This window comes from Pelmatolapia mariae, linkage group LG6 (assembly GCF_036321145.2).
Source record: "Pelmatolapia mariae isolate MD_Pm_ZW linkage group LG6, Pm_UMD_F_2, whole genome shotgun sequence".
Classification (NCBI taxonomy): Eukaryota; Metazoa; Chordata; class Actinopteri; order Cichliformes; family Cichlidae; genus Pelmatolapia; species Pelmatolapia mariae.
In genome coordinates this window covers 15,226,690-15,241,037 of record NC_086232.1, presented here as the reverse complement: position 1 = coordinate 15,241,037, position 14,348 = coordinate 15,226,690, and the positions used below count along the sequence as shown (strand labels likewise).

Genomic DNA, 14,348 nt, shown 5'->3' with positions numbered 1-14,348 from the left:
ATTTAGTTGCTCTCTCAATTTAACTACATTTCCTTGGTAATAGCTTGACCAGAGTCATATTTACATAGTGATCCAAGTACTATTTTCTATCATTTGTACAATAATTGAACGATGACACATATTTTTTAAATTGTTTCATCATCCTTCTCTGGTGTAATTGAAGCCCTTTTGAAAACCCCACCCACTTTCACTTTCACTGTGACCTATGGTCATGTACTGCCCCTGTCCCGTAGCCAACACTACACACTTGATCTTTGTGTGATTTGGTGTTGTTCAGCATTCTACGTCATAAACAGCTCATTATGTTTTTTAATAATTAGATCTTTTATATCGCTCTTGTTTTCAGGGATTTTTTAACTTTGATGAAGAGTGTTATAAGAAATATGGGAAAATGTGGGGGTAAGTAGTGTTTTCTACAGTGTGTGTTTGTGTGCGTCTGAACGTATAGAGTATATTAATTATTGTTTTATTAATCCCCCTTCACTGTTTATACAGCATTTTGATGGCCGGCAGCCCGTGTTGTGTATCACTGATCCCGCCATGGTAAAAACTATCCTGATAAAGGAGTGTTACTCTTTCTTCACCAACCGCAGGGTTAGTAAGGACATTATACGACTCAATCAGTCTCTTTTTAAAAATCTGACCTCCTGTCCTCATCACCAGCTGCTTTTGAATGTTATTACAGAATTTCCGTCTGAATGGGCCGCTGTACGATGCTGTGAACATTGCAGAGGATGATCAGTGGAGGAGGATCCGCAGCATCCTTTCTCCCTCCTTCACCTCTGGGAGATTGAAAGAGGTACGTCCCTCTCTGCCCTCCCTCCGGCTTTTGTTTGATGCTAAAAAACAAAAGAAACAAAAAGCAATTCATAACCAAACTCTCTGTCACTTATGCTCAAACTACATTAGAAAGAATAGAAAGCATTGCTTTTCAGCTTACTTGGTTTCACAGTTAGACCCATTCAGTTTATATAAGTAGTAAATATAAGAGCACGAGGGAGACATACAATGCAAAAAACATCTATTAACAGATTTTGTTCAGTCTCTAACAGTGGTCCCTGCCCCATTCTCAGGGACTGGTGATCTACAAAAACTGTGGTAACTCTGTGCTGTTATAATTGCATCCAGGGTTTTTTGTCTGTTTGTGCCTCAGATGTTTGACATTATGAAGCAGCATTCAGCTGTCCTGATCAGCAGCATGAAAAAGAAAGCAGATAAAGATGAACCTCTAGAGCTGAAAGAGTGAGATCTCTCATACTGTTTTCATTTAAATACATCAGAAAAAGCGCAGATTCACCTCTTCTAAGTCTGCAATAATAAAGGTCATTTTTGATGTGTTTGTGTGGTTTTGCAGGTTTTTTGGACCCTACAGTATGGATGTGGTAACCAGCACCGCCTTCAGTGTGGACATCGACTCTCTCAACAACCCCTCAGATCCTTTTGTCACTAACATCAAAAAGATGCTGAAATTTGACTTTTTCAACCCCATCTTCCTCGCTGTTGGTAAAGTGTTCATTTCATTTTTATAACTGCAGCTCATGCATAGATTGATCATCAGTGCAGCCGCTGTCCTTCCTCTTCCATTAATAAATGTCTTCTTTTTTTAAATTTCAGTCATCTTTCCATTCCTGATTCCCATATTGGAAAAACTGGACTTCGCCTTTTTCCCTACATCTGTGACAGACTTCTTTTACGCTGCGCTACAGAAGATCAAGATTGATCGAGAGACCAGCAAGCAAAAGGTACGGCTGTGAGTTTGTGTTTGTACCAATAACCTGTTCTGACATAAGATCACAGCTGTTCTCAGACTGTGTTTGTTGACTTCCAGACTTCGAGTGGAAAAACCAGCTTAAAGGTGTACTAACATGTATATCCCTCCTATCTCCTCAGGTCGGACAGGTCACGAGATCCTTTCCCAAGCAATGATTTTCCTCTTTGCTGGCTACGAAACGACCAGCAGCTCTCTCACTTTCTTGTCTTACAATTTGGCAACAAACCCTCAGGTGATGAAAAAGCTGCAGGAGGAGGTGGATGCAACCTTCCCTAACAAGGTACATGAGAAGTGAGAACATCTGGAACTGAACAGTAGTCTTAAAGTGAGAAAAACCTTTCTTTGATGAGATCCCACTTTACTCAAGATTTAGGCATGACTTATCTCCCCTTTAATGCTAATCCAGCTGTCTCAGGGAGCTGTGATAGCCAAGGAGGGTTGCAAAGTCAAGTTAAAATCATTTCACAAAGACATAATAAACACAGCTTCCTTTGCAAACAACATTGAAGTTCACAGAAGAAGTCACCTTTTAACAATGCATAATGATCAAGTTCATAATAAACTCCCAAATTTTCATATAGGAAATTGTATTTTTTCTTTAATTTTTCTTTCAAGGTTGTTTTAATTACGTTTCCCTTTATCTTATTTTATTATTTTCTTTGATTACGTACTACATTGTAATAGTGCATACAGACAGTCTCTCCACCAGGAATTCAAACTACTGTTTTAAAATGGGGATAGGTTAACTGGAAACTGTAAATTGCCCATAGGTGTCAATGCGGGAGTGAATGTGAGCGTGAAGGGTTGTCTGTCTCTGTGTGTTAGCGACAAACTGGCCACCTGCCCTGCCCCCCCCCCCCCCCCCCCCCCCCCCCCGCAAAGGACAAGTGGAAGCTAATGGATGGATGGATGGATGTTTAAAGTTTTTACCACTAGATGGCAGAAGAACTCCACAACAAACCACTTTTGGGTGATATCCATCACAAGTGGCTCAGAATGACATCACAGTTTAACTCAATTTGAAACAAGATTTTTCTTTACTGATCTTACACATTTTGATGTGCAGTAAACAAACACAACCTGTCTGGCTTTTATCACAAAACTAAACTAAATCCCACAGTAAATATAATGTATTATAATAATATTGTGTTATGGTGATTATATTATTTTACTTAATGATATATAGTCATATATAATGTAAATCAGAAACAATGTTCAGCTTCTCTCAGTATATCTCTATCATCCATCAGTGTACACACTCATGTTTATGTGCTTGTGTTCAGGCTCCCATCTAGTACCAGGAACTAATGCAGATGGAGTATCTCGACGGTGTCATCAATGAGTCTCTCCGATTGTTCCCCATTGTTGCACGTTTGGAACCAAGGCCAGTGTGGAGATAAATGGCTTTGTGATTCCAAAAGGTATGGTTGTCATAGTCCCCACCTGGCCGATGCACCGGGACCCCGAGATTTGGCCTGAACTGTTGTTAATATACTGTGTGTGTGTGTGTGTGTGTGTGTGTGTGTGTGTGTGTGTGTGTGTGTGTTCTCAGGTTCAGCAAGGAAAACAAGGAGACAATTGATCCGTACATCTACATGCCTTTTGGAGCAGGCCCGAGGAACTGCATTGGGATGCGATTTGCTCTGGTTGTGGTGAAACTTGCAATAGTGGAGATCCTCCAGAGGTACAGCTTCTCTGTGAGTAAGGAGACCGAGGTGAGAGCCCAGATCATCTTCTCTAACTGTTATTGCCTTTTTTATCATGTATTTTCATACATGATAAAAAATACAATAACCGTTTTTTACCCTGTCCCAATATTATTCACGGCTAGTTTAATAGTTATATGGAGGATGCATCCACGGTGTCTATCAGTCTGAAGATAAAAAGCCATGAACTGACACAGCACTTCCATAAAACAGTTGGATTTTACACATTTTCACATTTTCCATCAACTTTCCACCTTAAGTTTTTTGGAGATCTGAAATAAGACGGCAGTTTTGTGTTATTGTCATTAATTCTACATGTTACTTCTCTGCAGATCCCCATTGAGTTGGGCGTCCAAGGTCTCCTACAGCCAAAACGACCAATCAAACTGAAGCTGGCGTCACGTTCTTAACCTTCCTGCTAGAAATAAAATGACAATGAAAGATTCTCTTCTTAATTGTGCTCGTTACAAACCTTTTGTGTACAGAAGCAAATGCCAGTTTTTTACCGAAACAGTACAAGCGTGTACCTCTGCATCTTTTTTCTTAACTGTTTGACAGATGAACCATTTTACTGATCTTTAAAATCATTAAAGAATGTCCAGATTCTTCTACTCTGTCCTGTCATTTTTATGTGCTGCAGATAACTCTGAATGTAATCATTTTGCTGCTCACAGTAGGAAAATAAATGTTAAAGTTCAATTTTATGTAGTTTCCAACAACAGTCACCTCAAGGCATTATATGACGTAAAGTGAATGCCCTACAGTACAAGAGAGACCACACATTAGTGAAAGGTTTGGTGATGATGTGGAGGACAAATTTCTTTTGACCCGGAAGACACAGCGAGCAGAACAAGGCTCAGGGTGGGGCCTGTGCGGGGGGACAGAGAGACCACAAACAAGAAATAGGAAAAAAGTGAAAAGAGAAAAAAGCTAATGACATGCAACATTGGCAGATAAATGTGTGGGGAGTGAAAAGAGGGGAATGGAGAAGAAAGAGAGAGGTCTGCCAGCAGCCTCGGGATCAACTGATCCAGGCTGAACTATAGGCTTTTTCAAAAAAACAAAAGTCTGAGCTAAGAGTAAGCTAGAGAGGTTCCACAGTGCAGTGGCCTGATAGCTGAATGCGTTGCCTCCCATTCTACTTTTAGAAACTCTAGGAACCAAATAAAACAAAAACAAAAAAAACGCTGAGAGCAAAGTGATCTACAGGGTGGGCCATTTATATGGATACACCGTAATAAAATGGGAATGGTTGGTGATATTAAAGTCCGGTTTGTGGCACATTAGTATATGTGAGGGGGCAAACTCCTCAAGATGGGTGGTGACCATGGTGCCCATTTAGAAGTCGGCCATCTTGGATACAACTTTTGTTTTTTCAATAGGAAGAGGGCCATGTGACTGTTACGACCCGGCTCAAAAGCCGCAACATAAAAAAAGGAGATGAATAGCAGAGTGTAGGTATCACCAACCATTCCCATGTTATTACGGTGTATCCATATAAATGGCCCACCCTGTAGTCTTTAAGATATGATGGGATCAGATCATTCAGGACTTTGTACATGTGGAGGATTTTAATGTGTATCACTTCATTGGTTATTATAACAGACTGTTGGATGTTTTGTTTCAGCCAGTGTTAATTTCATGTTCATGTTCTCACCCTGCGGTTGGTAAAGCAGGTCAATCAATCAGTCAATCAATATTTATTTCTATAGCACATTTAAAAGGGACAGTGTTCAACAAACTGCTTCACACAAGGCAGCAAATCGGATTACAGCAAATGGCAACAAAAACAGAAGGAACAGGTGAGTTTTTAAGTGTGATTTAAACGATTGAATGGATTCTGACATGCGGACATCGATTGGAAGATTATTCCAGAGTTTAGGTGCGGCAATTGCAAAAGCTCGTTCCCGTCTAGTCTTTCGTTGGGGCCTTGATTGCACTAAGAGCAGTTGGTTAGAGGATCTAAGTGCTCGTTGGGGCTAAACACGTTGAGAATGTATGTTAGGTAACTGGGCGCCAAGTTATTGAAAGTTTTAAAAGTATCGGTGTATCGGTATCGGTGATATGATCAGGCCTTCTGGTGCCAGTTAAGAGGACCCCATCTTCTCAAATATACCAAAGGTCCAGTGGCCGTATCTAGACAGAACATCAAAGGGGTTAAAGCATGAAGGTGCACAGGTTCACTCACTGTTAACTTGCTTGGCTACGCTTGACCAATTCAGCTGTTGCCACCTTAAATTTAAACTGTTTTATTGTAAACATTAACTCACATAAAAAATATGCAGATAAATGTGATCAGCAGTATCCATGTTTGTAAAGAGAAGAAAAGAACAAATCCATGGCTCCCTCTTGCTCGGCTGCATTAAAGTAATCTCTAGCTGATCTCAGAGAGGAGGAGTCCTGTTACATAAACCAGCCTCTTTCCTCTTTCCAGGCTGAAGGAAAACAGGAAAAGAACTTTCACCCACAGATCTGAGTACATGCCTGGACATGTTTTTCTGTGAGTACAGTATAAGTTTAAAGCTGTTTATATAAAACAGTTTGACCAAAAAATGTTCGTAATGACTTGACTGTGTGAAAAACACTGTACTTGACTGCTCTGTAACATTCAAATTCCAAATAAAATAAGATTAAAGTTCAAACAGCAAAACCCTCATGCTAATAACAGCTGTTTTTATTGCATTGGTTTGCTTCGTTTGTTTGTTTTGAACTCACAAAAGTCACAGTAAAGCTAGCCGCACCGCCAGCCGCACCTACAATGTTGTTGCACTTTTCTTACGGATACTACGGTACAGGTGCCGACTGGCTTAGAAACACGAGAGTCTTCTGTTTTTCACTATCAGAAATTAATCTATAATTCTTATACTAGACTCTGAAAATAACAAAAATTATTTACAAATTCTGTAAGAGTTGACAATATATTTCCAAACAACTGTCTTCTCACTATACTGTACATTTCTGTTCAACCTGACCTTATTCCCAACTAAATACATTTGTAGTACTGTATTTTTGATATTGTGTATTTTTTAAAAAATTTTATTACAGGAAAACTGTTAGAGGTGACGCAAATTTCACTGGATTCTTATTTTGGATTAACCCCACTCTTCGCCCTCTGACTCACAGCCCAATGAACTGTACGGTTTTAGAGAAAATTACCACAGATTATCTATCTTTTGGCCTCTCTAGCACTGATGCTGCCCCTACTTGTACACAGCATCACTACTGGTCCTACAGTCTAATATGTCATTTAGGTAAACGTATTTGTCCAATGTTTCGAAGTTGCATCGATGTTGATGGGCATAGTCCCTTTTTTTTCCTTCAGAAGTCAGCCAGCATTTCTTTTGTCTTACTGACATTAAAATGGAGGAGGTGATTTCATTCAAAGTTGAAAATATTCAGACTACAGTACTGTAATTTATGTACTATTAATTTTCTCTTAAACCGTACAGTTCATTGGGCTGTGAGGCGGTAGAGGAAGAGTGAGAATCTATTGAAATATTTGCGTCACCTCTTACAGTTTCTCTGTTATAACATTAAAGATATAGATGTTGCATCTTTAAAAAATAAAAATGAAATCACTGAGCCTCACACAGGAATATCGTTGCTACTTGTTTACTGAAGCTTTTTGGAGTCACGTATTCATAACATCGGTGTCCGTTCACTGCCTCCTACAGGACACTCTCTTCTTCCACCTTCATACAGGACATTCACGTAACACAGCACCGAAACTGCCTCTCCTGGCATTACCAGTATAACAACACACCATGTCCTTTATCACACTCATTCATCTGAAGAAGCACACAGATAGAATGACATGAACTTAAGATGTCTGCATCTATAAATAATAACGGTTATGCATACAAATATATTTATATGAAGAAATAATTCCTTACGATACCACAATAGACAATACCAAAAATAGTCAAAATGAGTACTGCAATAGTGCAATTTTATTTAGTCGGGAATAAGTTCAGATTGAATAGAAATGTACAGTGTAGTGAGAAGACAATGTTTTGGAAATATTGTGTGAACTGTGAGAGAATTAAAAAAATATATATTTTCATTGTGTTGTGTAAGAATCATATGTATGTATATATATATATATATATATATATATATATATATATATATATATATATATATATATATATATATATATATAAATTCGAAGAGGATTGAGTAGTAAAATAGTGACTAATGCCAGGATGCAGAAGACTCGTGTTTCTCAGACAGTCGGCACCCGTATCGTAATATGCGTAAGAAAAGTGCAACAACATTGTAGATGCGGCTAGCTTGACTGTAACCACGCATGTGAGAGCTCACTAGGCCTGAAAACTGCAGTATGACAAACAGCAGCGCTGTTACTCGTCATTATGACGCAGTAAATGCTCCTCAGTCTTTCTCTCCGTTAATCATTCACTTGATGCTCTCTGCTGCTATTGGTTAAACTCACACACACTTCCCTCACTCATGCACCAGGTGTGTGCAGCACAAAATAAAAGGCTCTGGTCACGACACTTGTGTTACCGCTGAGAGAAGAGAGAAAACAGAAAAAGAGAAGAGAGAAACTTGGCAGACATGGCGTACTTCTTCTTCTTGTCTGCAGAGACGTGGACCCTGCTGGCTGCCCTCATCACACTGCTGTTTGTGTGAGTTTGAAAGAATACTGGATGTGTTCAGGTATTTCCACTTTTGTTCTTCTTTTATTCTCTTACACCTGTTCCATGTTTTTCACAGGTATTCCTGCTGGACACATGGGACATTTAAGAGATTAGGAGTCCCTGGGCCCTCACCTATCCCATTTTTTGGCACCATGTTGAAATATAGAAAGGTGAGTAATAACACACTGTATATACTGTATATGCTGTATCCACTGTGGACTGTTTTAAATGTATGATCCCTATATTAATGTCTCAGATCCACACATCACTTTGAATGCTGCCTCTGTGCGCAGTGTTAGATCAGTGAACCAGATTTCGTTGCTCTCTCAGTTTATCTACATTTTCCAAAGTCTTGGTAACAGCTTGACCTGGGTCATATTTGCATAATGATCCAAGTACTATGTTCTATGATTTGTAGAATAATTGAAAGATGACACATATTTTTTTTAATTGTGTTATCATCGTTCTCTGGTGTAGTCCTTTTGATAAGCCCCACCTTCTTTAACTTTCACTGTGACCTACGGTCACGTACTGCCCTTGTCCGGTTGCCAACACTACACACTTGATCTTTGTGTGATCTGGTGTTGTTCAGTGTTCTACGTCATAAACAGCTCATGATGTGTTTTAATAATTAGATCTTTTATATCGCTCTTGTTTTCAGGGATTTTTTAACTTTGATGAAGAGTGTTATAAGAAATATGGGAAAATGTGGGGGTAAGTAGTGTTTTCTACAGTGTGTGTTTGTGTGCGTCTGAATGCATATAGAATATGTAAATAGGTGAGGTTATTATCTGTGCTTATGCTCCAGTTTTACAGGTGCCTGTGTGTGTGTGTGTGTGTGTGTGTGTGTGTGTGTGTGTGTAAACATGAAAAATGAACATATTAATTATTGTTTTATTAATCCCCCTTCACTGTTTATACAGCATTTTTGATGGCCGTCAGCCCGTGTTGTGTATCACTGATCCCGCCATGGTAAAAACTATCCTGATAAAGGAGTGTTACTCTTTCTTCACCAACCGCAGGGTTAGTAAGGACATTATACGACTCAATCAGTCTCTTTTTAAAAATCTGACCTTCTGTCCTCATCACCAGCTGCTTTTAAATGTTATTACAGAATTTCCGTCTGAATGGGCCGCTGTACGATGCTGTGAACATTGCAGAGGATGATCAGTGGAGGAGGATCCGCAGCATCCTTTCTCCCTCCTTCACCTCTGGGAGATTGAAAGAGGTACGTCCCTCTCTCCCCTCACTCTGGGCCTTCTTCGGCTTTTGTTTCATGCTGAAAATCAAAAGAAACAAAAAGCAATTCATAACCAAACTCTCTGTCACTTATGCTGAAACTAGATTAGAAAGAATAGAAAGCATTGCTTTTCAGCTTACTTGGTTTCACTGTTTAAAACTATTTTGGGAGTTTTTTCTTAGACCCATTCAGTTTATATAAGTAGTAAATATAAGAGCACGAGGGAGACATACAATGCAAAAAACATCTATTAACAGATTTTGTTCAGTCTCTAACAGTGGTCCCTGCCCCATTCTCATGGACTGCTGATCCACCAAAACTGTGGTACCTCTGTGCTGTTATAATTGCATCCAGGGTTGACATTTTTAGTTTTTTGTCTGTTTGTGCCTCAGATGCTTGACATCATGAAGCAGCATTCAGCTGTCCTGATCAGCAGCATGAAAAAGAAAGCAGATAAAGATGAACCTCTAGAGCTGAAAGAGTGAGATCTCTCATACTGTTTTCATTTAAATACATCAGAAAAAGCTCAGATTCACCTCTTCTAAGTCTGCAATAATAAAGGTCATGTTTGATGTGTTTGTGTGGTTTTGCAGGTTTTTCGGACCCTACAGTATGGATGTGGTAACCAGCACCGCCTTCAGTGTGGACATCGACTCTCTCAACAACCCCTCAGATCCTTTTGTCACTAACATCAAAAAGATGCTGAAATTTGACTTTTTCAACCCCATCTTCCTCGCTGTTGGTAAAGTATTCATTTCATTTTTATAACTGCAGCTCATGCATAGATTGATCATCAGTGCAGCTGCTGTCCTTCCTCTTCCATTAATAAATGTCTTCTTTTTTTTAAATTTCAGTCATCTTTCCATTCCTGATTCCCATATTGGAAAAACTGGACTTCGCCTTTTTCCCTACATCTGTGACAGACTTCTTTTACGCTGCGCTACAGAAGATCAAGATTGATCGAGAGACCAGCAAGCAAAAGGTACGGCTGTGAGTTTGTGTTTGTACCAATAACCTGTTCTGACATAAGATCACAGCTGTTCTCAGACTGTGTTTGTTGACTTCCAGACTCGAGTGGACTTCCTCCAGCTAATGATCGACTCTCAGCAAAATAATGATTCCAAACAGGATAAAGGTGATACACAGACACGTCTCCATGCATGGAAAAACCAGCTTAACCTCCTAAGACCTGAACTCTTTCACAGCATGCATTTTTAATTTCTCTTTGATATTTGGGCTTAATGGGGCCCAATGAATGTAAAAACGAAGAATTACCAGATTTTTTTTTTTACCTTATTTTTGTTTTTATGAAAAATCAGAGCCACATATGAGGATATTCATTTAAAATTTTGATAGAACAGTAGCAGTATAATGTCCTCGTAAGTGGATATCAAGCCCTTGTAGAGCAAAATTGAGTATTTTGGTCTAAATAACCCAAAATGTGATGTCCACATATGTGGACGGCAGGTCCTAGGAGGTTAAAGCTGTTCTAACATGTATATCCCTCCTATCTCCTCAGGTCTGACAGATCATGAGATCCTTTCCCAAGCGATGATTTTCCTCTTTGCTGGCTACGAAACGACCAGCAGCTCTCTCACTTTCTTGTCTTACAATTTGGCAACAAACCCTCAGGTGATGAAAAAGCTGCAGGAGGAGGTGGATGCAACCTTCCCTAACAAGGTACATGAGAAGTGAGAACATCTGGAACTGAACAGTAGTCTTAAAGTGAGAAAAACCTTTCTTTGATGAGATCCCACTTTACTCAAGATTTAGGCATGACTTATCTCCCCTTTAATGCTAATCCAGCTGTCTCAGGGAGCTGTGATAGCCAAGGAGGGTTGCAAAGTCAAGTTAAAATCATTTCACAAAGACATAATAAACACAAGCTTCCTTTGCAAACAACATTAAATTTCACAGAAGAAGAAGTCACCTTTTAACAATGCATAATGATCAAGTTCATAATAAACTCCCAAATTTTCATATAGGAAATTGTATTTTTTCTTTAATTTTTCTTTCAAGGTTGTTTTAATTACGTTTCCTTTTATCTTATTTTATGCATTTTCTTTGATTACTTACTACATTGTAATAGTGCATACAGACAGTCTCTCCACCAGAAATTCAAACTACTGTTTTAAAATGGGGATAGGTTAACTGGAAACTCTAAATTGCCCATAGGTGTCAATGCGGGAGTGAATGTGAGCGTGAATGGTTGTCTGTCTCTGTGTGTTAGCGACAAACTGGCCACCTGTCCAGGGTGTACCCTGCCTCTAGCCCTATGACAGCAGGGGCAGGCTCCAGCCCCCCCCCAACCCTGCAAAGGACAAGTGGAAGCTAATGGATGGATGGATGGATGTTTAAAGTTTTTACCACTAGATGGCAGAAGAACTCCACAACAAACCACTTTTGGGTGATATCCATCACAAGTGGCTCAGAATGACATCACAGTTTAACTCAATTTGAAACAAGATTTTTCTTTACTGATCTTACACATTTTGATGTGCAGTAAACAAACACAACCTGTCTGGCTTTTATCACAAAACTAAACTAAATCCCACAGTAAATATAATGTATTATAATAATATTGTGTTATGGTGATTATATTATTTTACTTAATGATATATAGTCATATATAATGTAAATCAGAAACAATGTTCAGCTTCTCTCAGTATATCTCTATCATCCATCAGTGTACACACTCATGTTTATGTGCTTGTGTTCAGGCTCCCATCCAGTACCAGGAACTAATGCAGATGGAGTATCTCGACTGTGTCATCAATGAGTCTCTCCGATTGTTCCCCATTGCTTCACGTTTGGAACGTGTGGCCAAGGCGAGTGTGGAGATAAATGGCTTTGTGATTCCAAAAGGTATGGTTGTCATAGTCCCCACCTGGCCGATGCACCATGACCCCGAGATTTGGCCTGAACCAGAGAAATTCAAACCTGAGAGGTACGGAAAGGATTCACACGTGTCTGATGTGACAAAGCAGAATGAAGCTCTGTGGGACATAACCCCATTTCTGTTGTTAATATACTGTGTGTGTGTGTGTGTGTGTGTGTGTGTGTGTGTGTGTTCTCAGGTTCAGCAAGGAAAACAAGGAGACAATTGATCCGTACATCTACATGCCTTTTGGAGCAGGCCCGAGGAACTGCATTGGGATGCGATTTGCTCTGGTTTTGATGAAACTTGCAATAGTGGAGATCCTCCAGAGGTACAGCTTCTCTGTGTGTAAGGAGACCGAGGTGAGAGCCCAGATCATCTTCTCTAACTGTTATTGCCTTTTTTATGCTGTATGAAGAGCCCTGTCCCAATATTATTCACTGCTAGTTTAATAGTGATATGGACGATGCATCCACCATGTATATCGGTCCAAAGATAAAAAGCCACGAACTGACACAGCACTTTCATAAAACAGTTGGATTTTACACATTTTCATGTTTTCCATCAACTTTCCACCTTAAGTTGTTTGGAGATCTGAAATAAGAACGCAGAGTTTTCTATTATTGTCATTAATTCTACATGTCACTTCTCTGCAGATCCCCATTGAGTTGGGCATCCAGGGTCTGCTACAGCCAAAACGACCAATCAAACTGAAGCTGGTGCCACGTTCTTAACCTTCCTGCTAAAAACAAAAATGACAATGAAAGATTCTCTTCTTAATTGTGCTCTTTACAAACCTTTTGTGTACAGAAGCAAATGCTATTTTTTTATCAAAACAGTCCTAGCGTGTACCTCTGCATCTTTTTTCTTAAGTGAGTGACAGATGAACCATTTTACTGATCTTTAAAATCAATAAAGAATGTCCAGATTCTTCTACTCTGTGCTGTCATTTTTGTGTGTGGCAGATTACTCTGAATGTAATCATTTTGCTGCTCACAGTAGGAAAATAAATGTTGAAGTTCAATTTTATGTAGTTTCCAACAACAGTCACCTCAAGGCATTATATGGCCTAAAGTGAATGCCCTACAGTACCAGAGAGAGACCACACATTAGTGAAAGGTTTGGTGATGATGTGGAGGACAAATTTCTTTTGACCCAGAAGACACAGCGAGCAGAACAAGGCTCAGGGTGGGGCCTGGTCGGGGGGACAGAGAGACCACAAACAATAAATAGGAACAAAAATTAAAACTCTGGAGGAAAATGGAGAAAAAAGTTAATGACATACATGTGGAGGATTTTAACCTGATTTCTAGGTTTAAAGGGAGTCAATGAAGAGAAATTTACAATGTCAGGCACACTTCTTAACCACTCAGGCTCTTAGATCATGGGGATGACCTGAGTGGAATAAAGACACGAGTGCTTTCTGCTGTTGTGTAAGAGCATTAATTACCAAATGTTAAAACAAACAAAAAAAAGCTTTACCTTAAGAAATGTATATCTGTATGAAGCACTGAAGTAAAATAGCCTGTCTTTCGAATTTGTTTTTTTTTTTCTCTAACAGCGCCCTCAAGTGGACACTTTTCACCTTAAGTTCATGTGCTCTTGCTCCTTCTTCACTGATCCATTCTCCGGGTTTTAGTCCATCTTGTTCTTTCCATGTTTATAAACAGAGGCTGGAGATAAAAAAAAAAAAAATCTGAGGTGGGCAAACCAGCTACAGTGCAAACACTACATGTTCTTAAGGTTGGATTGGAAGACTACATGACGCTGGAAATAGCTGAAATCTGTGCCATTACATCAAAACTATAGAATCATATCACTTGATTAGAGTAAAATAGTATTTAGCCAAAATGTACAATAATATATACCTTTTGTTTTAGAAGCTTTAATTTGAGAGTTGCATCGTTTTCATTTATTTACATTAGACAGTACATGCAGTCTTTTGGGCACTAACCGTAACCAGAATCCCGGAAAGACGTGAAAGTGAAAGAGAGGAATGATCAGTTATGAATAAGAGTTAGATTTTAATCTCAAGATACCATCCTAGAAAGTCTGTGATAAAACTGAACACAACCACCAGTTTCCTTTTGTG

General features: G+C 39.2%; 2 protein-coding genes across 2 annotated transcripts; both read left to right on the top strand.

Moving 5' to 3' along the window:
* Nucleotides 1–495: 495 nt before the first annotated feature.
* On the top strand, nucleotides 496–4,027 carry LOC134629033 (cytochrome P450 3A30-like). The gene is made up of 9 exons (XM_065471036.1): nucleotides 496–594; nucleotides 686–799; nucleotides 1,154–1,242; nucleotides 1,355–1,503; nucleotides 1,615–1,742; nucleotides 1,891–2,051; nucleotides 3,055–3,192; nucleotides 3,324–3,486; nucleotides 3,810–4,027. Exons 1-6 carry the CDS (start codon nucleotides 541–543, stop codon nucleotides 1,924–1,926), a joined length of 570 nt encoding a protein of 189 aa, XP_065327108.1. The 5' UTR covers nucleotides 496–540; the 3' UTR covers nucleotides 1,927–2,051; nucleotides 3,055–3,192; nucleotides 3,324–3,486; nucleotides 3,810–4,027.
* A 1,166-nt stretch (nucleotides 4,028–5,193) lies between these two features.
* Nucleotides 5,194–13,177, top strand: LOC134629030 (cytochrome P450 3A30-like). The gene is made up of 15 exons (XM_063475917.1): nucleotides 5,194–5,279; nucleotides 5,912–5,977; nucleotides 7,957–8,126; nucleotides 8,215–8,308; nucleotides 8,800–8,852; nucleotides 9,062–9,161; nucleotides 9,253–9,366; nucleotides 9,771–9,859; nucleotides 9,972–10,120; nucleotides 10,233–10,360; nucleotides 10,447–10,513; nucleotides 10,898–11,058; nucleotides 12,099–12,325; nucleotides 12,456–12,618; nucleotides 12,913–13,177. Exons 3-15 carry the CDS (start codon nucleotides 8,056–8,058, stop codon nucleotides 12,988–12,990), a joined length of 1,494 nt encoding a protein of 497 aa, XP_063331987.1. The 5' UTR covers nucleotides 5,194–5,279; nucleotides 5,912–5,977; nucleotides 7,957–8,055; the 3' UTR covers nucleotides 12,991–13,177.
* The last annotated feature ends 1,171 nt before the right edge of the window (nucleotides 13,178–14,348 follow it).